Genomic DNA, 25,269 nt, shown 5'->3' on the forward strand with positions numbered 1-25,269 from the left:
GAGGGAGGGGTGAGGGGGGGGGCCTCCCTCCACTGTAATTTAAAATAGTTTGAGGTTCCTGTCTGTATGTTCACAGGAGTCTATTTTTAACTTACGCCAGAATAAATCGGGGGATAATCAAGCTTTAAGTTGTGGAACTATTATACTACTATAAGTACGCTGCAGTAGCTATTAACACTTCCTGTTTGCAGTGATTTAAAGGCAACTATCACCGGATTACTGTCATACTGATGAAATCTTAAAAGTGTGATGATTCTCAGGCAGGTTTCTGGAGTTATAAAGGAGCGTCTGGAATTTAAGGATCCTTATTTATGGACATCGGTTTTTACCCTCACGTTTTCCCACTGCAGCTGTAAAAACCTCTTGTTCTACACTACCCAACATTCACAAATGCCTCGGGGACGCTGAACCTCCCCCGGGGATGCTCGCGGGACTGCAGGGAGGGGCAGGGGAGCAGATTGGGGGCAGCAGAATGCCAAGTCCACTCATGTATGTAATGGTTACACTGAAGTGATTGTACAACGTGACCCCACGTCCCCAATCATTCCCAATGCCCCTGCCCCATCATAATATCAGTTAATATTATGGCAGAAGACAGACGCACCGATGATCCGTAACAAGTGGCATCTCTGGAGAGAGCCAGTGCCACGAGACTGCCTTAATTAGGCCTGAAAAATGGCAGGTTATTCCATCCCTGCACTCCCTGTTAATCTGTGCTACAGAGCCACAGAGTCAACTCTGGCCCCGACTGGCAAATATTATTTCATCTTTGTCGCAGCTGTGAATAAGCCAATGGGCGTGACAGCCAGTGGGCGGCCTAAGATTTTTAACAAAGCTTACAGACACAGCCAGAACAACCAACTGTTCAATGCTGCTGCCGGACACACAGTACACAACAGGAGCATTTTAATTAATTAGGAATCAGGGAGGTGGTGGAGCGCACATCTGACAGGTTACAAGTCCACCCAGTCTGTCGGCTAACAGACAGCCGACACCTAGTTGTAATTCAGAGCGTGCTTTCGCATTCAAATGTCAACCTCTCTCTTTCCATTTGCTCTGTATGTGTTTTTGGGTGTAAATTTCATCATGAAATTTTCATTTTGCCTGCCTTCATTATTCAGTCGGAGGGTGCAATCCCACCGGCACACTTCAGCGTTGCCTAAACAGAAGACTGTATTTGAATGGGACTGAATAGAAATTTGAATTAGTGAAAAACAAAAATGAGAACAAGGACGTCCTGTCTGCAGCAATAACTCGAAAACTGAGGACAAAGGTGTGAATTTAAATATCATATCGTCACACAGGGTTTTCAGATATTTTCCAGGTGCAATGTAAGAAATTCAATGTGAATAAAATAATTACACATGTAATATATGTAAAACACATTCAAGTCAGTAACTCACATACAGAACATAAAATATATATTTATATATATATATATATATATATATACAGTATATATATGAAATGTCGATTACACTTCACTCGTGTTTTTTCTTGGTATTTCACCATGTAATAAAATATATATTTATCTTTTTGCTTAGTAAATTTCTATCTTTTATAAGATTGACACATGATAAATGTGATAACTTCACATACAGACATGTGATTTTTGGACATTTCACATGTGAAAAAAACAAACATAATACCGACAAATATATTTTTTCACATGGAATATTATATTTTACATATGAAAACATAGATTTTATGAATTTCACTTGAGCTTTTGTGCTTTTATTTGTATTTGAAGTGTAAGATATGATTGTTAGAATAAGAATGCATATTGCTCTAATTACTGCCTAAATTGTGCACCCTATCCCTTTCCGTATTTTATAGTTAATTATAAAATATAACATGTTACAAATTTGCATATTGTATTGACATTTGTATTTCAGAAAATGTTGATGATACATGTAAAAAAAAAACAATTTCACATGTAGTATCATATCTGTAAATTTACATATACGATGTGATTTTACATTTCTGACATTTTCCCATATGAAAAAAGACGTGGGTTTTGGGAATTTATATTTGTGAAATACCACATTTTTGCATATTTTACATGCGAAAACATGAAAAACGATAATCAACAATGAAATGACTGAATGCAGTTTAATTACTGTGCGCCTGTTTTTTCACTTATAAATCGTGTATCTACTACTACTACTCTGTAACTAGCTGGCTAACTGAACGATTAACTAAATGCCTGTTCTTTGGGTAAAAAACGTTGTTTTGTTTTTTATTTAATCTACTTTGGAAGATTTCACTTCAGATGAATTAAAATGAAGGTAAAACCATTTCCCCCACACACTGTATTTTGTGTGACGGGACTGTCTTCACTGCCACTAGCTGACTTCCATTTATGTCTGCAGCACTTTAAGACTACGTGGAAAGAATTTGAATGCAGCACGTCGGCTCGGTGTGTGCATGAGGACAGAGGCCTCCGTCACCAGCAGCTCCTTGCTTTACAGCAGAGTAGCTCCTAGCTATACCTAGGGCAGACCTCACAGCTCAGCTATCACTGGAATTTGAGTAAGCAATCAGTCTGCTTCAGCTGAGTAATTACAGATTTGCTGTACCTTTTCCTGCTGATGATGCTGTCATGGGCCGTGGCTGTTGCTATGTCCCGGGGCCCGGTTTGATTGTTGGGGAATGACTTTGTTTCAGTGTTGTCATAGTCTCTTTGCTGTAATTTATCAGGCGCTAGTGCGGAGAAATGTTCAAATTATCTGCTGAATTTGAAAGTCAGGGTGTATTGACGGGTGATAGATAGTCGCTTGTGTTCGCTCGGAATTTGATGTCACTGAGTAACAACACTCATCTGAGAATAAGCGGCAGGATCATTAACCAAAAATAGACATTCAGCTGTGGTAGAATGCATTCTTCAATAACTACTAACAGACAATCAATGTTTATTCCAGCAAATACTCTGTACCCTAAAGCCAGAATCTGATGAATTACAATTAAATTTGATAATATCTCAAAATACCTGAAGGTAAGTTGAGCGGTATTTACTGAACTTCACTTTGTTTTTCTTTAGTGTGATTTTAACAAAACAAATACGAGACAAAAACCCAACACAACAAACAAAAGCCTGGAAACTCAGAATACCTGTAAGGCACTGTATAACCTCACTGTGGTCAAGCATCATGCACACACAAAAGAAAAAAAAAAAGAAAAAGCAAAACAAATGCACACATGAAATATAGTCTCTCATTTTTGCAAATGAAATCATTTGCCATTTTTGTTCACCCTACCGTGAACACGGTGACAAACAAGTCTGAAATATGAATGCAAATAACATATTTAAAAGGGCCTAATAGCCATTTCCAAAACAATGCGTCATTGTGATCAATTGTACTTATTCAGGTCTACACGCCTCCTTTACCCTTCGCCTCTGATTGTATTTTCCAAATGCCAACAGCAGACGAATCGCCACCGCAGACACACAAGTCATTTAGCAACAATAAGGCCAAATGCTAAGCACGGGGAAAAATGCGATGCAAGACTGCAGCTTCTTTTCCATCCACCAAATCTCCAAGCCCTGAAATCTCCCAGGTTCCTTCCCTTTTTTCATGATGTTGTGATACAGTTTCTGCTCTTTTGCCCTCCGTGGTGATTGTCTAATTACAAAGGGCTTTCAGAATGAAAAAGCCACACCGCGGCGAGACGCCACTCCATCCCAGCATGAGATATCACAATACGATGTCATATTACTGTGTACTAGGACCGCAAGCAGAGTCAAGCACCATCATTAATTTAGTCGGCTCTGACAGAATGGAATGAGAGTAACGTCTCTAACGAACGCTAACACCAACGATACCTGCGATCAAATCTTAAGGACGTGTTTCATACTAATGATGCCGTCCTCCCTGGAATGACCTCGAGCTGTGGAGTGGATACGTGCGAGGTGGACTTGTTTTTTTTCGAGGAACAAGAAAGAGTTTTAATGGCTTTGAGAGTCAGCAGGCTGTCAGACTTCAAGGAGGTAAAAAGGAAGGAGAGCTGGACCAACTGCAGAGACATGGGTCTTACCTGTCCTGGCAAGGCGTTCTCGCAGAGGAGAGTTTCATAGTCTATGGCAAAGACCGGGGCATTATCATTTATGTCCAGCACTGTGATGAGAGAGATGCCTTTCCCAATTTGGGTTGGGTCCTCTGAAAGAGAAGGAGATGAGAGAGTCCCTTTTTATGTCACAGCGTTCAGCAAACTTTCTTTTAAACACTTTAATTCTGCCTTAACTTTGCGTTGAAGCACTTGGCCAAATTATGGAATATTGATCTTTCTCATGTTTTTTAATTAATCACAAAGGAGGAGGGAAAGAAAAAAAAAGTGCTGCTGTAATGAAATATGCAGTGTGCTCCCAACAGCTGGCGTCCTTACCCACTCTGCTGTGGATAAGCCAAAGTGATTACACTCAGTGCGGGGTTGTTGTCGGTGGAGGGGTGGGGTGGTGGGGCTGCATGTGCGAACAGTGGGCTTCACGCCTCTGTCTGCCTGACACACACTGATGGCTAAATGGCTGCGTCTGAGTGCAAGACGATGATTTAGCCTGGCGTCGCCGCCATGCCAGCCAGAGATGACGCGCTGACATTCGGGCCGGCTTGATTTGATGGTGATAAAAAGGACGTGTGGAGCCTCGGGCCACAGTCTTGTTGTCATTGGCGTGGTCTGGGCAGAGCGGATGAAATGTGAGTGACTGCATCTCAAATGCACAGCATCCCTCAACCAAAGAGTCCCCGCAACCTCTTCAGTTACAAAGAGCCCATTTACTATAAATACTGTCATAAGGCGTACAGGGCAGTGGATTTTGTTGCCAGTCCATGAACTCAAAAGATGTTCTCAGCTGAAAACAGTGCCTGAGTGTCACTATGTGTCAGAAGCCACTACCTCATGCATGAGGGACTGTGGTGACATTTCATATGGCTATTATTATATGCTGCCTTCTCTTTGTTGCTATATCAGGCAAGCGCTCACACTCGGGAATCAACCAAGTAGTGTGTCTGTGTGCTGTTAGATGTAAATAAAAACACATCTTTGAAGCAAAGAGTGATAAAAAAGGTTTTAAAAAAAAATAAAAAATAAAAATGAAGACCCTTTTTCACACTGTGCTCAGTCTGAAGATGTGAAAGCAGAGGAACTGCCAGGCTGACAGGCTGGTTGTCTATTTTAACTTATACTGATGTGATGCAGCTGTCTAGAGCGCTCAGCGGATCGTGTGCAGATGATTGTTGTCAATTGTGTTTGCGTGATGGCAGTGAAATGATAGGAGAAAAAAAATAAAAAAAGAAGAAGAAAAAAGGCACTTCTCGTGTCCTTGAAGCCATTGAGAGATGAACAAAAAAAAAAAAAAAAAAGGCACAAGGCACTTCTTCACATCGCATTAGCATAGTTCACCCGTGGGTGAGATCGCCCACCCTTAGTCAGCATCTCGTCCCCACGGCTCAGGGAGGCATGGAGGTCAAAACTTCTGTCCTGCGCGTGAATTAACATTCCCCGACAGCCCCACAGTGACCCCAACAATTGCGTTGTCCACGACAGACGAGGCTGTGGGGATATTGTGACGAGGGGTAACAGCACAGAAGGGATCTAAGGGATTCACTTTCTCAAGTGACAAGCTAACAAGCTAATTGACCATTTGCTAAACCCCAGTGGCAGATTGAGGCTACCGCTCAAATTTCTAAGTTATTTTTCAAACTGTGGGCTTTTGTTTTTCAGACAGAGGTGGATGAAAGCGGTTCTCTCATTTCTAGCTGGCAACCATCAGTTAAAATAACAACTGTCTGTGGCGTCAGCTGTAGCTAGCTTGCTAATTAAGCTACGCACGTCTTAGCGCTACTCAAGCCGAGGCTAAAGCTAACAGGCGAAAGCTTCCTTACCAGCCATTACTCTGTTAAGCTAACAATATGTTTTTTACTTTAAAGTTACAAGCACTGGCTTTTAAATTGAAGCATAACCAGTGTGTTTGTCGAGTGTTTCACTAAATGAGGTGTCAACTTCCCAAAATTCAATAAAGAGCAGGACAGACATGCTAACGTTAGCTTGAATTCTGATAGCATCCAAGAACAGGCTTCACATAGCGAGGAAATATGTTGCCTAATTCCTCAAACTAATGTAGTTAGTTAATGAAATGCTACTAAATGTAGTTTGCAGCTTATTTTAGAGCAGAAACAACATCTTGGATCTGATCTTTACACTTTTGTTTTTTGTTTAGCTGCACCATCTTATTCGAGCTAAGAAAAGCTGTTAAGTGCAGCTGCTGTTAAGTAAACTTACGGCTCTCGATGGCCAAGATGGTGAGGTTATGGACGGAGTTGGCCTCTCGGTCCAGAGGCTTGGCCGTGCTGATGACCCCGCTTAGAGCGTCCACGTTGAAGAAGCGCTCCAAGTCAGTGTTCCTGTCGATGGAATACCTGGACACAAACACACAACCGTCACACTTTAAAAAATTGCTTTTGGATAGTGGTATTGATCCGACATTTAAGTGTTCTTCTACTCGTAAGGAAAGATTATGATGGTTTTCTTTCATCAAACTGCAACACTTACTCTTGATACGGTAAAAGCTTCAATCAATTATCAATGAGCGTGTACGATTTTTATTTCATTTTTCAAGTACAGATCATTAATGCAAGTGTAGAGATCACTTGAAATTCAGAGAAGCAACAGGAACTTGGAACTTTATAGAATGAACGAAACAAAACCCTATTAAAATTTGATAAAACTGAAGTCTGTCTACTTGTCCCTCAGCACACAACACTGATCAAACCCTTTCAATACACAGCAACTCGTATTTCTAGAGAAAATTACAACTTCAATTAGCCTACATCCAAAGGGTATTATTGCAATGTAATTTGACTCTTGTGGCTGCATTAGTTCCACAATAATTGTAATTTCAACAGATGTAGTGAAATATATTGCAGACGCTGATAACAGTCACAGGAGAAAAAAAAGAGTCAATTTACAGCTACAATGGTGCAGTAATTTGATTTTCTGATTAAGATTACTAACAGTCCTAACAGACCAAGCATGAATTCCATACAATATTCATTCAATTAATGCAAAATATGTGGGGATCTTGAGAGTGACACGCACAGATTGGCAGCGTGAGAGCTTGTTTTTGACTCATAAATGCCACGGCACAAAGTGTTGAAGCCTTGACCCTCCTGCAGGAATGCCCTTCTCTTGTTCAAGATGGCATTTCACTTTTGCAAATGCTGCACTCTCTGGCCCTCCACCCATCTGGCGGTGTCCTTGTGGCAGCCGCACAGGGACTTTTGAGGGGCTACAGATTCTTTGTGATTGTAGATAATGTGAGAGAGAAGTTGAATGGATTAACCTATTAGTCGTCTTTGCTCTGGTTTTATTAGGATCCTCGGGGGAATTTCAGTACATTTATTCTATAAGAAGCAGCTCTTGAAAAAATAGTCTGAGGACAGGCTGAGAGGACAGATAGTTTTTAAGGTTTGCACCACCGTGTGATAGCATGTGAGCAAATCGTTAGTACCTGATGGCACTGTTGGAGGTGTCTGGGTCATGGGCGGAGACCCTCCCGATCGAGGTGCCCACTTTGGCGTCCTCCGAAACAACCATCTTGCTAAGTGGCGCGGAGAAGACGGGCGGCTCGTTCACGTCTTCCACCGTCACCCTGATCGACGTCGTGTCGCTGAATGGGCCCAAGCTCAAGAAGTTGGAGTCGATGTTCCTGTTCGTGGCTTCGATTCTCAGGGAAAAGCTGCTCTTTGTTTCAAAGTCGAGAGGCTGGAGGAGAGAGAGAGACAGGAAAGGGTGACACAACACACGGGAGGAATCTTCACTTTTCTTGTCAAAATGAGAGAGGTGAGCTGTGAGGTGGCAAAAAATGTGTTTGTAAGGACGACAATGTTATATCTACTCCACGGTATCAGACAGGTGAGGGTGAAGGAGCAGCTGATGTATGTAAATCTGTAAATCATCCATCAAAATCTGAGATATTGATCCCAATTAAGGATGTCGACTCTAAAGACCCATTACAATTTAAAACGCGGTCAGACTTAAACAAAGTCATTTGCTGATAGATTATAGCAAGTTTGTGCTGTGAAAGCAATTGTATTGATTTTAAGAAAGGCACAGCATATTGTGAAAAGTGTTGTGAAATAAATGTTTTTTTAAAAAAAAAAAAAACATTTTGTCATTTCGTGTGGTTTATTGAACTCCCCATTGCAACACATAATATACTGCAGGAGAACATTGATTTGACACTTTCATTGTCGGTGACGCTCTCCAGTGTTGTAATTGTCTGAGTTTGGTGCAAAACAAACAAAGGGATCAAATTGGCCCATCTGACAAGAATTGCTAGTGCCCAACCATGTCACTCTCTTTCTCTCCCCACAAAAGAGCTGCAGCATTAAACTGTCACATCCATGTGGCCCGAGGAGACCTTTTCAAGTCCTCTGACACCCCTGAAAATGTGAAGCATGAGCCATGAGCTCTGAAGCGTCCAAAAATGAGGCAAGAATGTGCAACTCGTTTCCTGTATAAATGAATAAGTGACTTTGTTACACATTTAACTTGAGAAGTTTTATTTTATATAAGTGGGTGGACGTCAAAGACAATATTTATAGCACCTTGGTTCCCATGGTGAGTGGAGTGTTGTTTGTTGCAACCTCCGTCAATCACTACAGTGGTCTCTGTGCCGCCTGTTGGTTCTGCAAGTCTGGAGCTGTTAACGGCGGTAAAGCTGTGAGTGACCGTGGGATGTTTACTTCGATCAAAGGTGCTGGAGATAGTCAATGTTGATTTGTCATTAGCGATCATCACTTAATCCAGAGGTGCAGGAGACTTTTTGAAACAGCGCGAGACAGACGAAGAGGAGAGAGAGGCAAACTGGGAGAGACAAGTTGGACTAATATCCTCCAGTAAACAGACAGGATGGATCCAGACACACATGCGAAATGGTACCAGCACTAAAAAAAAAAACTGCACCATTTCCTGTGTGATGCTATAGTTTTGTGCCAGTGTGGTGTTATTCAACTACAAAGCTTTCAAAGAAGCAAAAAAGTGACATTACTGGATCAAAACCTATAACGTCTTAGTCCATCTTGACTTAGAATATATATAACTTTGTTTAAAAAAAGGCCCCAGTAGGTTCCTGAAGCATCTGAATAATGTGTTTTTTCTATGAAAATGCTAGTAAACAATAGCACACTTTCAGCAGGATGGTGTATGAGGGACTGACTCGAAAACTACAATCCCCATGTTCACCCTAATAAAGTTACATGTCGTCTAGTGCAAGCGCGCGCCTCACTGATGTCTATTTAATACAGTGGAGATTTACAGCACAGAAGGATAAGCTACCGTATATTAGGTTTCAGGTACAAAGAGAATACTTGTTAGTTGGCTCAATTCATTTTTGGGTTTTTTTGTCTTTTTTATAGAATTTGTTGATGATAAGAAAAAAAATATATATATTGCAAACCTTATCGTTAAATGTTTCACCATGAAAAGTCAAAATATATTCTTCTATGGGTTAGCTCCATTACTTTTTCCACAGTGTAATATGTAAGACATGCCCTCCGAACACAAATAGATAAACATGGCTTCCTTAGTAACCTGAGAAAGTTGGTAATGTCACCTTACACAAAGCACATAATACCAAAGATCTGGCAGCCTATATGTACTATATGTATACGTATAGGCAGCAGGTAGGAAACGTACCCTTTGGATGTTGTGGTGTATTTTTCAGGCAGAAAAAAGGAATATATTACACAGAGATAAGTGTATAAGCAGAGGCGCAACATTTAATGCCATACCAGCTGCCTGTGAACATGGCTTTACCCAACAGCCTGAAAACATTTACCTATATGTCTGGCTGACTTTCAGAGGGGAGGGTTTCAGGGCCATTTATGGGCAGCAAGTCATGCTACAAAGGCTTCAGATTCCAACAGAAACATTCCCCGCAGGCTTTTCGCAGTCTGACTGAACCAAGGTTCTTCATTCCTCACCGGTGTGTTCCTATTTATGGTGTGAAAACCAAGTCTGTTGTTCATGCCGTACCTTCAGGAGAATGATGACCCCCTCTTGTGTGTCCTCATCTGTTGTGATGTTGAACATGCCTGGCCCGTCTCCGTCCATGATCCTGTAGTCCATCTCTGCGTTGGAGCCTATATCAGCATCCGCCGCTTTGATTCTGGCCACCACAGATTGCACCGGCAGCGACTCCAGCACTGTGTACTGATAGCTCTCTGAAAAAGGATGGACAGGAGCGGATGTTGGTAATGGATGTGCTTATTTCGCTACCAACTCACCTTCAAGCAGCAGGGCTTTTGTTATACCCCTTCAGCTTTGATTTGGCTGTCTGGCTCCTCAAATGTTGCATAACACAGACAGGCAGCAGCGGTGACACATATGGAATAAAGCACTCTGCTTTCACTTTCTTACTGCAGCATAGGCAGCGGAGGAAGAAAAGTAAAATATGCAATTAAGAAAGAGAGCACACCAATTTCTGTTCTCGCATTTCTACAACTTTTACAGCTGGAAGAATATAGTTAGCAAACTATACAGCTTCCTGAATGGTGTCTTGGTGTAATGGGTTATGCCTTCAAACAAAAAATAGAAAGTGAGAATTAATAAAATAAATAAATAAATAAAAAAGAAGCACAGTTAGATCCCTTTGATACCTTTCAAGGGATGAAATGTCCACTCAAAGATTCTATTACTCGGAAACTCTCCATTGTGTTCCCTGAGCTTTTGTCTGACCCTTCTGATTTAAAGTACTCTTATAAGAATAAAGCAGGGAATCATATTCATAATCATAACCTCCCCAATCACCATGGCAGAGCTCATTACCAGACCTTTCTGTGTTCCTCACAGTGTCTCCCTCAGCCACCGTCTAAATGCTAATCTGCCTGACATTGTTTGCCGCCATGTAATCTTTATAATGGCTTTTTAATTTGCCGTGGAATAGCAGCTCTTTAAAAGACCAAAAAATTGCTTTCCTCCCTCCATTTTGCCCCTGCACCTACCCTCCCCCTCACCCCCACCCCAGCCTGTCCTCTCATGCTGCTAACCTTGGCTTCTTTCCCCTCGTTTCTACCAAGGACTACCTATGGCTCCTGGACTCTATCAACTCTGATGCTCCATAATGGTCTATCGATTCTGACCCATGACCCTGCGAGGAGCGACAGCAGGAGCGAAACCCAGAACTCCTCCAAAAGTCCCTTTCTTCCCAGTGTGACAGCACTGGGATAAAACGGCACTGATGACTTGTTGTGCAAACTCGAACCTTTCTTTCCCCCCCAGGGGCCAGCAAATTGACTCGACTTCATTGCAGTCCAGTGGTGAGTGCACCAGCCAGACAGTGGTTGGGCTATCAGCGGTAAACCGATTGCCGGCGCTTCGGATTATCATGAGAAGCGCTGCATGCCTTTGAATCCTAAAGCTCGGCCTGGAACCCATTAGCAGCCCGTGAAATAGGCTGACAACAAAAAAACGGAGCCTGATTGATCCTGGTATCCAACGCCGAAGCAGCCCCAGCTCTGATGAAGAGTAAAGCAGGGAGGTGCACACCTTGCAGGAAGGCCATTTTTTAATTTGGTCATAAAAAAAAAAAGTCAAAATATTTGCTGAAAATACAAATCGAGGCTAGTAACAAAGATAAAGAGGGAATGGGGTTAACATAACCTTAATGACGAGGTTTTAATGAGCATTATATTCTCCCTCACTTTGCAGGAAAAATAATTCTTCAGCGTTGTTACAGATAGTACAGCAAATTTCATTATTTTATTTTCCAATGACGTCTTCTCAAGTGTAGAATAACAGCCCTCTGCATTCATTGTATACAGTACAGAGTGTGCCCTCATTTGGTTCTCCGAGTTCAAGTGGGTTTTCAGCAATAATAGGTCTTTAAAAGCCCACTCAGCTGGAACAAAGAAAAAACACTGCAAATGAAGCAAGGAGATGTTGGTTTATATTCTGATTGCTGAGTAGCTGTTGAAAAAAGAAAGAAAAAGCATGCACTGTACTGTACTGTCAAGCTTAATTGGCCTTACACTGGCCCAACATATGCCCACGTCGTTGACCCGAGTCTGGCCCATATACTTCCACATCTGGGCTGTTATCCTCCAGTGCTGTCAGACAGCCAGGAAGATTCCCTGTGTGTGTGTTTGTGTGTGTTTGTGTGTGTGTGTGTGTGTGTGTGTGTGTGTGTGTGTGGAAGAATCCGTCCAAAATAATAATGGCCCGAGAATTTTTGAGCCATTGAGTAGTTTTGCTGACAATCGGGAGCGGAGTCTTACTGTGAGTGAACCGAGGCGGGTTGTCGTTGACGTCGGTGAGCGTGACAGTAACAGACGTGGTGCCGGAGAGGCCACCCATCTGGCCGACCATGTCTTTGGCCTGGATGACAAGTACGTACTGGTCCCGCGTCTCCCGGTCCATGTTAGGCAGAGCTGTTCTGATGACACCTGAAGAGAGAGGCAGACATACTGTCAGTTCAACCCGTTCATCAACACCCAAGTATCATGTTCCAAATTATGTTTATTTGAATTGCCTTAAAAATTGTTGTTATAAAAATTGAAAGAATAGTGTTTTCATACAAGTGTTTGGTACATTTGTACAAATACCTTCTGAAATTGCAGAATTTGAATGCTAAGCTACTGTAAGTTTTGCATTAGATATTTGAACTAATCCAGTAGTTTTAGCTGTAAAACTGTTTTAACTGTTTAAAACCAAATCATTTAGCCATTTATTTCAACAATATATCTGTTATTTTTAGCTAAGTATTTCAACTTTTCAGCCATCATGTTTAGCTAACTGTTTAACTGTTTAACTCTTTTAGCATCTCTTTCAACCTGCAACTAGCAGTATCAACAATTTGCCCATTAGCTAACTGTTTCAGCCATTTATCCAGTGCTTTTAGCTAACTGTTTCATCCAGTGCTTTTAGCTAACTTTTCAACTGTTTACTAATATTATTTCTACCATTTATCCTTCAGACAAACTTTTAGCTAACTATTTAAACCATGTATCCAGTGCTTTTAGCTAACTATTTCAACTCTTTATCCAGTGCTTTTAATTATTTGCCATCACTTATCCTTGCTTTCGGCAAACCACTTGAACTGTTTATTCATTACTTTTTTGTGTGTTTCAACCATTTATCAAAAATACTTTCAGCTCACTATTTAGACCTCCCACCATGTAGTGCTGACAGCTGACTCAATATCTGGACTTTTTAATCAAATAGTAATGTCTATTTTTCCAAATTAAGTGTTCTCACATATCCACTGTCAACTGCAGAAGAACCTCCCAGGGTACAAGCACTCCGCCTGCTTAAGAATCACTACTTTAGGTGACAAGAAGAAAATATGTTTCATAAATAAGATATGTTCCTGTTGTTTTCATCTGTATTTTGCTAGTTTTTCTTCCTTCAAGAAGACAGATTGCTGTTAGAACTTTTCTTCCCCACGGAGCCTGAAATGCCTCTAGCTCACTGTTGGTTTTTAAACAAAAGCATCAAAAATTTTTGAGGACTATCAAAAAACAGTGACTAAAAGACATGCAAAACAAAACAAACAAAATTACACTTCATGCTCTGGGATGATTTAAATTATCAAGCTGGCTGGCGAGTACATCACTCAAGTACTGGAAGGCTTTATTCATGACAACATGGATCTTTTGTCTAGAAATGTGGATTCAGACTGGAAAATCCTGCTCAGCCCTCCAAGTAGCAATTAGAGGAAAAAAATGACTTGAGGTTAATGGTGGATGCCCATAATGGTTGGTAGCTTGTTTGCACAACAGCAATGAATTGTGACTCTTCTGTGCCCTAAAATGTGCTGTCACTCCAAATAGTTTAGCGGTCTGACACATGATGAGGTTAATGTTAAGACGCTGTCGGAAAAAAAGAGCACATGCAAGGGGACATTTTCGCCGCCAGGGGAGGCATTATCTGTCTGTCCCCCTGTCATGATTGATCTGTATCAGAAGAGGATCAGAGACGTGACAACACTAACATCAAATGACTGGCATTTGTCTGTAGTTGTCTGTTTGCACTTGAGCTACAGCATATAAAAGCCAGTGTTAAGTCGAGTTGTGGTACACATGCACAAAATACTAAAAAGCTTGCAGAGAAATCTTTTCATTAATGACATTTTTCTAATCTCATCTTTATCTCTTGACTGCAAAGACGATAATTCCAGAAAAATTAACGCCACGCATTTAAATGCAAAGAAAAACGTCCTAATCCTTCAAAAGCAATCACTGTTGCTTTCAAAGTTAATGACTTACCACACAATGTGTTTCAGTCATTAAATGGCACTTATTAAAGATTCAAACAGAACATGGAAGATTACTCATTAAGAACCTCACAAAGCCTCAGCACACAGTTCCTGAATAAATGAGTCATTTTTCGTTGCTTTATCGCATTCACAGCCTGATGAAGCAGATCAAAAGCAGGCTCTTGCTTAGAGTTTGCACCTGAAGAATTTCTCATAATCCTTTAAATTACACAGAAATTTGACATGTAATTGAGGTCCACTCTAACGAGGAGGGGGGGGGGGCACTTATTTGCTCATTATACAATATGTACTGCAGAATTCTTAATCAGCTGTGGGCTTGACGAGGACTGTGTTGGATTGTTTTGCAGGTTTCACTGACAGAAACAATTTATCAACATGTCTGTATTGACAAAGGGTCGAAGGCCTTTACATACTGCGGAAGGTGTCGCTTGTCAGACAATTATCACCTGTTCTTTAGTGTTATTCAGTCGCTTTACGTTTACAGCCACAACTTTACTGTTTTGGACACAGTCTCATTAACTTTGTTTCTAGCCGAAAGCAGGCGGCTGTTTGTAGCTGAAAGCAGCCACTGTAAACTACCAGCCCAGCAGCAGCAGCAGACAGACAATACTGGCAACTAGCTGGTGAACAAAGTGGAGCATTTAACCACAAGAGAGCCGGATATTTCCTCCAGGAGTTGGTGGAGACCAAAAACAGATTAAAAAAACAGTGTGAAGTCGCCAGACACACAACTCAAAATGCACAATAACACTGTGTTACAGCTGTGTTAAATACTGCTTTAGGTGTAGGTGTGTCTATTTCTAAGGAAACATGAGCAAATACACATCATCCCACATAACATATCATGTTGGTATGTTGGATGGACACGGTTCTATATACAAGAAAAATTACACGCAATTTGAAATTGTTTTTGATTTTTACCTGTGTAGTTTTCACAGATATGATCGGTAATGACAGTGTAAAATGGATTTTCAATGATTCCACCACCCATATTGTTTTTTCTTATCTCCATTTGCGACGGGTAAGTTCGGGGTCACACCTGAGGCGTTCCTTCAGCCTATGGAAACCTGCGCTCTCTTAGCTATTTCCAGTTCCCGCCTATGTGCAGACAAGAATAAAAAAGGTCCTTTAATTGATCGCTGTGAGGAGGTGAGAAGAGGCTCCTTCTTTACATTGAATATAAATGGGCTCATGTATGGTTATCTCTAGCCGACAGGAAGTCACTGCTATCAGTAGCGTGACTGAGGTCCAGCAGTTCCAGCGGTATTAGTATGAGGTCTGTGTGTTCTGTCCACAAGGACACAAGTGCAATTTTTTTCCCGTCCAGTGCATTAGCTGAGGTGCTAAAATGTTCTACATACAAACCTTTTCTCCCCAAACCCAAAAACCACAAGCCTCACCACCGCATGCCTCACCTAACCCCCATCCCACCCATCATCCCTCCTCTATAACCTGAGCAAGGATTTCTCAGTCTGGTTCTCACAAGAATAGAAGTGGGAGCACTCACACTCACAGTCACACACACACACACTCACACTCACACACACACACACACACTCACACTCACACACACACACACACTCTCTCTATCTTTCTCTCGCACACTCACACAGAATTCACAATTAAGCTCAATCCAGGAACAAAGGAGGAAGGACAAACAAATCAAGAAAAGTGGGTCAAAAAGACTTGAAGAGAAAAATGAAGATGCCTTTTTGACCGTCAATCGCTGCCGCGCTTGAAAAATAAACAATTCCATGAGGTGTTTAATTTTCTCTTGCCATCCTTTATTAATGTCATTATAGTCCCTCTGGCTGAAAACTGTTAATGGTCTGTTTTAACTAAATGGCTCAGTTAGCTGAATTATAGTGAGCTGTTCACGTCTCCTCTCCAAAGTCGCTGCCAGTGGAATGACTGCGGTCAATAAAGCGATAATCTTTTTCTTTTTTTTGTTAGCTCCACAAAACATGCCATTTCAGCCCGGCATCAAATAATGAACAGTGGGGCGTTCTCATGCACAGCACAGAGGGAGGAACACTGCCTTCCTCTCCTTTGGTTAAGCCTCAACCACAAAGTCAAAACATGTCATCTGCTTTTTTCTTTTTTCACAGCTAATGCTTTTAAGCTGAGAATTCCCACATCTGTCTATCTATCTATCTATCTACCTATCTATCTATCTATCTATCTATCTATCTATCTATCTATCTATCTATCTATCTATCTATCTGTCTATCTGTCTATCTGTCTATCTATCTTTGTGCTGTGGATATTCACCCATCTGCTCCGTTTATCCTTCACATCCTTCCTTCATCCATCCATTTATCACTTCTCTGTTGCCTCTTCCACAGTGTAACCTCGCAGCCAATTAAAGAGCACCACCACTGCTCTGATGCCTGCTGCAGTGACACCTGTGAACCCTGTTTACTGAGTTGCATCAGAAAGGTTACTTCAAGCATTCAATCCAGCAAGGCTCCCTTAATACTAGCTAGACACAAACAGAACAAAACTTTTATTTATTTTTTCCTGTTCTCTACTCCCATACAACACCACCACCACCACCAGCACCTGCACCAGCACCACCACGGGGACGGACCGTGGATGTCTAGACTTAAAAGAGGTATCTTTAAACATTAAGGGGGCAGTAAAGCTGAGTAGGAAGCTGGATAATGGTTGGATTATAATGACAGCTGCAACGGATGGCTCCTAAACGGTGATATAAAAAGACGTTAAGTTTGTGAAGCCAGCAGTGAGACAAATGAATGCTCTGAGTGAACCACAGACAGGCTTCACACACAACTGATATACTTATTTAATATCAGCTTGGTGTGTTGGAGCCTGAGAGATATCGGCTGGTGGGTAATGATGCTGTGAATCCTGATTCCAGCCTGCAAAAAAAACCAACAAACAAACAAACAAAAACAAAAAACCCAGCAACATGTTTCTCCTCCTGCCTGGCCAGAAGCACACACTCCTCACCGAGCGACACCGCTAATCCACACGGCGATGTTGCGAGGCTGTTGTTTGTCTGCTGGGTGCCAGCCCCCTCTCTCTCTCTATCTCTGTTACCCCGTGCGGCGCTGGTGTCATTCCTGGGGAGAGGCGATGATTAAAACCCTTCTGTCGCTATCGCGGCACGGCCTCGCATTGCGCCGTGACTCCTTGCCTCCGGTGCAAGCCAGACGCATTGTAGCCATGCATTTATCTAGCTGTCTCCACACCACTGGCGGCAGACGGGTGGGCCACGCTCCCTGCTAAAGCCCAGATACTTGACATTTGTCTTGAGAAGAAGAAATAAAAGTGCAGACTTTGGAGGAACCCTCTGGCTCTGCGTGCAGCTATGAGAGGCGCTGATGAAGGTGATGAACACTTAAACATGAAGGCTGCAGTATGTGATTTTGCTGAAACCCCTCAGGCAGTCCTCTTACAAGGAATAGATCCCATAACACAAAAACAGGCCAAACAAACAGGGAATAAAACCTCCAGCCCAGGTAGTTTATTACCCAGTGACATTCAAGGATCATGCTCTAATCACGGGTCACTATACCTACCCAGGGATCCTTGAGTGTGAAAGGACTCCATAATCCTGCAGCACAAAAGAACCCGAGTGTTATAGACAGATATTATGTCCAGCATCTATTCGTTTGTAATGTTAAGCTGAAAGGAAGTGTGTTTTCCCGTGCACACAACCCGAGTGTGTGTGTTGTTTGTGAACAGAATTAAAGAAAAATTGCACCTCCCTCTCTATATTACCTGCCTGAACGGCAGGAGGCAGCCAGATTTATATCTAGCCTTCAGCTGTAATGTTCTCGATTCGGTGCAGCTTCCACAACAAGAGTGTCGCACAGAGCCACAACAACACACACACACACACACACTCACAGCTTTGTGCATGACGCTAAAGAAAAGCCAGATTTTTAAAAAAGGCCACGCTAATATCTTAATCACATGCTGATCACAGCGAGCCGCACGTCTCCTCTTGACCTCAACGTCGAAATTTCACATGTGGTGAGTCGGAGCGGCTTCAGAGTACACAAGGACGGGACCTGGCCTTTCCCTTTATTTGAGCTCTTTTCACTTTAATTAGATTCTCGGGCTGAGACGAAGCTCAGTCCGTCCAGCCTTCTATCACCTGAGTACCTGTCGTATTCAGGTGTCATACTTGTGTCGTTTTGAGAGGCGAGCCGTGTCACATCTTAAATACCCCCTTCACAATGTAATTAATCCTCTCATTCAGGCACCTGGCATTTCCCCCTAACTAACTTCTTCCTTTTGTTATTCCAGCCATTGAGGTTGGCGAGCATGCACGCATGCTTAGCAGTGTTAATGTGCGTGGATAATTGTCTCTAAAGGACTTGCCATATCGCCAAAGGTGTATGGAGCTGGAGGCAGCTGTTCAAACCTCCTTGAGCCTGCCATCAATTAGAACGCAGTCCTCAGCAGCGTTACCGTTTCGGCTTCACCTTCAAACTAAACGACAAGCTATCGATCAATATGGATTACAAACCGCTGTCTTAACTGAACACCTTCAGGTGCCGCAACTTATGTATTTTGCCGACATTATGCAATGCTCGGAAGTTATTGGAGCTATTCAGGATTAAGTACTTTTCCCAAGGGCACCTTGTAGATTCAATTTGGGATTAAGAACCAGAGTTAAGAGACTTGTTAGACGAAAGAGAGCCAGGATGCTACCCACCTAACACTGGGTCAGCTGCATCCTCCTCCCCCTCTGACCGTTAGCCCTCTGCTACTTAATCGCTAGTGTGGTATTGCAGCGTGGAGCTTAGGGTGTATTTCAGCCCAGGCACTTTGTCAAAGTCACCCTCTGCTATGGCCCAGGCGTGTGCTGCAAATGGGACTAATTAGTAACTCACAAAGACAGCGGCGCAACGTTCATCCCACAACGCTCAATCGTGGGCTGCTGTCTCAAAGCTTCTGTCTCACCCCCGGAGTGTGTTCTGCAAGATACATGGTATTGACAATATGTTAAAAAAACTAACAGTTAACACAAACAATGAGGTCCCTTTAGCAGCCAGTACTGAGGGCGGACACAGTATTTAACACCTAGACACACAATCCTCCTCCTCTCAGAGAGGAAAGCTTCATTTATTCTTTCTACATCCGCGCTTGGTCTGGTGTGACCAGTAGCTAATGGTGGCTAACGTTTGCTAACAATAGCAAACTTCTGACATGGTGACCTTCCTGCTTTATGACTCTGCTTGCACAACTGTTAGACTATGATGTTATCACGATGGTGTTATCACAGAAGTAAAATACGCAATCAACTCAAGGGAGTCTGGAATGACCGGCACAGACGTCACCCTAATAAATTCTTCTGATACAAAATCAGAAAAAGTGGAAATGGAGTTGCTGCCACTCTTACGCCACACACACACACACACACACACACACACACACACACACACACACACACCCACGCTTTGAAGCCACACTAACAGCTCAATACAAGATACACAAACGGGCATTATTTGATGACATCTCTGTATCATGTCTCCTCCATCCTTTCTTCCCGGTATGTAAAGTGCACAGTTGGGGCGCGGAGGAAATTAACTCTGGTTAGCATCTCAATGGACTGTAAGGGGACACAGGCCACTTATGGCGAGCAATTATAACCCATTAAAGCTTTTTGAAATATACGTGTAACCTTTATATTTAAAGAATCCACTTAGCTTAATGAAAAAAACGTCACCAGCTCAGGCGCTGGACGTCTGAGCTCCGGTCACTGAGCTGGACGGGTCTAAGAAAAACATGACATGAGAGTAATGTGGGGACTTTATGGGGCAGACATGCTGTTTGAATGTCACTTAAGTAAATGTCTGCTCTCACTCTAATTGGTATCGGTGTCATGAAGTCTCACTTGAGACTCGTCGACGGGTTCAAGTGCTCTTGCAAACTTTCTTAAAGATCACCGAACGCTCAGAGGCACGTGGTCGAATTTCCATCAGTCCCGTTTCAGTTTTAGTAACTTCTGCCGGACGCTACCTGATAAACCAAGCGGCTTCCTTTCAAGATCCTCATGACCAAACTCTTAATAAGAAGCAGGAGAAATTAGCATGTATCAGCTAACACCAAATTTCAAATAAATATTTCCAAGCGAGATAAGTCTTCGGCAAGTTTGTAAAAGGTGCAGCGGTGTTAAAAGTTAATGACACAACAGCATCTTGATTTTTTAGAGGGAAACCAGCAGAGCATTTTTCAGTGGCATAAATTTTTATTTCCCCAAAGGTAGCTCTTCTTGAAAGGTAACTAAATGAAGATGAAGACGAAGGTAACCGAGTGAACACTTTCTAATATTTCTCTCAATTACAGTTGTGTCTCTACGTTTGCAGGCAGCAATATAATGGGGGGGGGGGGGGATCTAAAAAGAATAATCACCAAGAAAGTTCTGAACCCAGAAAGAGACTTCAGACAGAAACAATGCTGCTGCGAAAGCCTGCAAGTCGCTCTTCTATAAACCCTCTCTCTTTAGGTTGTATTAGCTTGTTCCCATTTTCAAACAAGAGAGCACGTTATTCACGCCTCCTCGCATCGAGTCCCTCGCGGAGTGGCGCCTCTCTGACGGGCCATCCGTGCTGTTCACGTCTGACACCAATGTTGCATCTCATAACCGTGAGATCCAATCAGCTTCTACATGGACGGAGAGAGAGGGAGAGAGCCAAGTGTGATCAGTTGTGGTCTGGCAGAGATGGACAGGAGACGACCAAGGCGCTGGCAAAGGCCCAAAGGCCTCCGCCCGGGCGCACATTAAGGTGTGTGTGTGTGTGTGTGTGTGACAGGTTAATAACCCAGCCATTGTCCTACAGAAAGAGCACCAACATGGGATTTATCTGCACGTAAAGTTTCATGCTTAAATCTCTACTGAGCAACTCTCAACACTGAAAGAGAAGAATCACTGTGCGAGAACTGTCTTTTCCCTTCATATCCACATCCAGAGAAATGAAGGGGTTCAGCATCTTATTCAAGGACACTTCGACACATGTGGGAAAGAGGAGGAGGCCAAATCAAACCAATTAAAACGCTCAGTTTCCAGATTCAACAGGCGGCTGTTTTTAGGTGCATTCCCATGGCAGGAACGCTCCACAAAGGCTGTGCTGTCAATTTTTGTACAAATGATGTGAAAGGCGACCGGCGCTCTTTTGATTAGTCAGCAGACTAATTTGCTTTATCTTCCCAGGGCTTTGGCTCTGCTGTGGAAATGCAAATCACAATGTGATTGAGAAAACCTTTACCTCCTGCAAGGTTCCTACACATTAGTTCTTTGGGGGGAATTAAAAGTCCCTGGAAGAATTTGGTGGAGAAGCAGCTTTTAGTGAAAATGCTGTCCAGCACCAAACAGCACGCAGACAAAGACAGTGACGAACTCGCAGGCGCACATCGCGGAGCATTTAGCAGCTACAGAGCAAGAGGAGTTGACGGGGACCAAAGCGAATCTCTGACTTACACTCACCGATAAAATCTTGCTAAAAATCTTGGAAATTAATTCATTAAAAAGACAAAATATTTGACCAAATTACTCAAAGGATTACTTAACTTAACTCTATGATATCAATTAAACTAATCCAGTCTAATTATTACCAGCTATGTTTTTTATCACAAAAAAATTACCGACATCCTCGGATATCAGCTGCTTGGTTGCCAGTTGAATTCATCACAGAAAAATTAAGGAACTGAGGAAAAACACTGAGGTACAAATGAAGTTTCAAACCAAACTCGTCTTAGTGAAGGTGATAACAGCATTTCAAGACATTAATTGGTCCACGGAAGTTTTAGCTTCTAAGGAGCCACGAGGAATCCTTCACTTAAAATCAAAGATGTACAGCCTCAGAGGGCTCCCTGCGGACCTCCCGGAGCTTAAAGAGTATCCATGAGGAACCCTTTTTTTTCATTTAGAGCGTATAAAACATGTAAATGTTAGGCCCAAAACATTGAAACATGGAAATGTTCCCTAATGAAAGCTGCAGCGGGAGGCTTCATTAGCAGAAGGTCTCCAGAAAGTGAAAAACAACACAGAAATTCGGTGACAGTGTGCAGGCTTCACAGCTAACTGTGCTGAAATCTCGATGGCTCACAACATCTTTTCCTCCTCAGACGCCACATTCATAATGCCGAAAACAATATGAAGTCATTTCCTTTTTTCTCGCGCTCTACATTCATTTTTCTTGAATGCTCCATTTTCTTCCGCTGCAGGCTCACTGAATGTTTACAGTGAACATTACAGGTCACAGCGGAGTTCTTGTCGTGGAGCATCCCTCTTATTGCTGTGTCTGCTTGAGTGTGAAAAATAAACGACATGTATCCCTGCATTGTGGAGGCTTTCACCACTTCATGACAACAGAACTAAAGAACTACATTCAGTAAAATCGCAGCATGTGTGTATGTGTTGCTCTTGAAGCAGAGGATGAAGCCTAATATTGTGGGATGGCCCATATTTTTTCAGTTTTCTTGCGAGAGTGCTTTGCATGAAGCTGCCGAGCCTCGGCAGGGCAGTGGCTAATGAGCCGGCTATGAAGATGTAGCGAGGGCTGCTGCTGCACTTCTCAGGATAAACAGCCCACGACTCAACAAACATCCTCAAATCTGATCATGCTGCTTATTTTTAGCAGTTTTCTCAGGCTTTTTAAAACTGCTTTTTGATTTCATCGCCGTTATTTCCACTACACTGGCACCAGGGGTGGAAGTAGCCAATTACATTTACTCTTGTTACTGTGACTTCTGGGAGTATTTCTTTTAAAACTCAGTAACATTACTTGCACTTAAGTATTTCTTAACTTTGCCACATTTAAAGTTCAAATCACCTAATTCAAACCAGTGAGAGGACCACCAACAAAAACACAACACATAAATCTCTTATGTGAATAAAGAAAACCGTGTGTTCCTGTAGAACTCCATCACTCTTGGGACAAATCTAATTGAGAGGATGTTTTGCTCCGGACTTTAAATCACCATCACTTTCGTCCGACAAACGTTGCACCCACCTGTCTTTGGCTCCACCGAGAAGTACGGCTGTCCGTGGATGATGCTGTAGACCACCCTGGCACTGTTCCCATATGTCGGGTCATCCGCGTCCGTGGCTGCCACTTGCACTACCATGGTTCCTGTGGGCAGACAGCCCTTCATTAGTTTCCAAGACAACATCCAGAAGCCAAGTCAAACCGAGCTAAATGTGGACATAGTCATCATATCAGCCGAGTGTGTGACAGATTCTACTTGAAAGGGGGGGAAGGGAAAATAGACAATGAATATGTAACTTTTGAAGAGGGAAATAATCTCTGTGCTGTTTGCTTGTTTTGTACTGTTTTCATTTTTATATAAAATATCTGAGTTTAAAGCAGTTTTTCTTTTACTGAAACCAACAGCACCAAGATCTGACATGTTCTGTGCGCTGGCCTCAAATGCTGGGAAACAAATAACAGCTTCAGTTGCGGTGATTCTGCTGCAAGATTAAAGTGTAACTCTTTGCCTTTAGAGATCATTTTGTCGCCGTTGCTCCCATTCGCCTCCCACAGATCAGTTAGCAGCATCTTTTCCGGTACCTTCAATCTGTTGATTCTAATTCAGCAGCCAAATGGGTTGTGCAACCCATCTGTGCATGTTAAAGAGGCACTTCACCCCCACCGAAAAAGACAAAGCTGAATTATTATGGATGTCATATCATCACTGATCCCAGTACTGCAACTTTGGTTTCTTTTTTTTGGGTTTCAGAAGAGTCAAAGAGTTTGAATTCGTCCTCCAGCGATGTCATATCTTTGTGTTGTAGTTCAACAACAAAAATAATTTTATGATACAAAGTTTGAGAAAAAGACACAGTTGGGAAAACAACTCTTTACTATTTCATTTCCTAGTTAAAATCTTTGTTAACATGAGCAGATGGTAACCCACCCAGTTACTGATTAACAGGCCCACAAAGTGCTTCTGGAGAGGAATGTCGATCTGCGGAGGGAAAACTGTAACCATGAAAACAAAATGATTTTCTGAGGGCGAGAGGCGGGTTTGCAGTCTTACAGCACAAACATGTTAAGTGCTGTTTGTTTGGGATGCTCTGTTGAATCCTGGTTGGTGACAGGCAGATCATCTGGTGTAATGAAGTGTTGCTTCTAGAGGAGTGGAAATGAATTGATGAATGAATTTAACCTAAAACAGTGCAAATTATAAATCCAAAAAGGAAACAATGAACCTGAAATTGATGTGATACTATAAATAAACAAGAACCTCTTGAAACATTCCAAAATATTCCTTCATTTACCCCTGAAAACACTTCACATCACAGACTGGGGTTGTTGTTGGGCTACAAAGTTGCCACTTCACTTCATCTCCATAGCAACTCCCATCCTTCAGAATGCTGAAGATTCTTTTTACCCCTCAACAGTTTGCAAACACCAACACCCCGGCAGATACGGGGCAGATTCGGCCCGGTTCAGTCCTGACTTGGTCGCGCCAAAGTCATTTTGGAAGTGGGATGATTGGCTTTTGTTTGACGTGCAGTTTGAGCGACGGCCAATTAATCACGTGATCAACGACTTACGATCTGGTTCTGGGACGATCGCTTGGATTCCTGGCACATCATCAAGGTTTAAAAGCCAACCCAGGGATCGGGGCAGCTAATTAGCTTCAGCTAGCTACATACATTAGATCTGTCGCATGGCTTGACAGTGTTTGTCTGTAGCGTCCATGCTAAATAATAAACAAACAAATTATTAGAAAATAATGTCCAAATCAGTATGCTAGTATTATATAATGGGCACATCAGTTAGCTATAATAATAACTGACAAAATAAAGAACAGTAAACAACAGCAGCCAGGGTTTGATAGAAAGTGAAGGAATCTGACTGATGTTTTACTTTCTGTTGGACTGGAGAAATATTAGTTATATCACCTTGGACTCAGGGGGACTCTGACATTATGCAGCGAGTGCTGCAGATAAAGTTATAAAACCCAACATATAAAGCTTGATTTTGGTTTAGTAGCCAGTAGTGCCCCCCACC

General features: G+C 42.3%; 1 protein-coding gene across 1 annotated transcript in view; it reads right to left on the reverse strand.

The window, feature by feature from the left end:
* The window catches only part of LOC111673627 (cadherin-7), an 83,402-nt gene that overhangs the window by 21,373 nt on the left and 36,760 nt on the right, over positions 1-25,269 (reverse strand). The window contains exons 3-8 of the mRNA XM_023431458.2: positions 23,263-23,382; positions 12,273-12,440; positions 10,033-10,220; positions 7,505-7,758; positions 6,277-6,413; positions 4,036-4,157 (exon numbers count right to left, since the gene is read on the reverse strand). Of these exons, the coding sequence (XP_023287226.1) occupies positions 4,036-4,157; positions 6,277-6,413; positions 7,505-7,758; positions 10,033-10,220; positions 12,273-12,440; positions 23,263-23,382 (989 nt within the window). The remainder of the gene's footprint in view (positions 1-4,035; positions 4,158-6,276; positions 6,414-7,504; positions 7,759-10,032; positions 10,221-12,272; positions 12,441-23,262; positions 23,383-25,269) is intronic.

This window comes from Seriola lalandi, unplaced genomic scaffold (genome assembly GCF_002814215.2).
Source record: "Seriola lalandi dorsalis isolate HSWRI2012SDOR001 ecotype SW California unplaced genomic scaffold, Sedor1 jcf7180002054923, whole genome shotgun sequence".
NCBI classification, from domain to species: Eukaryota; Metazoa; Chordata; class Actinopteri; order Carangiformes; family Carangidae; genus Seriola; species Seriola lalandi.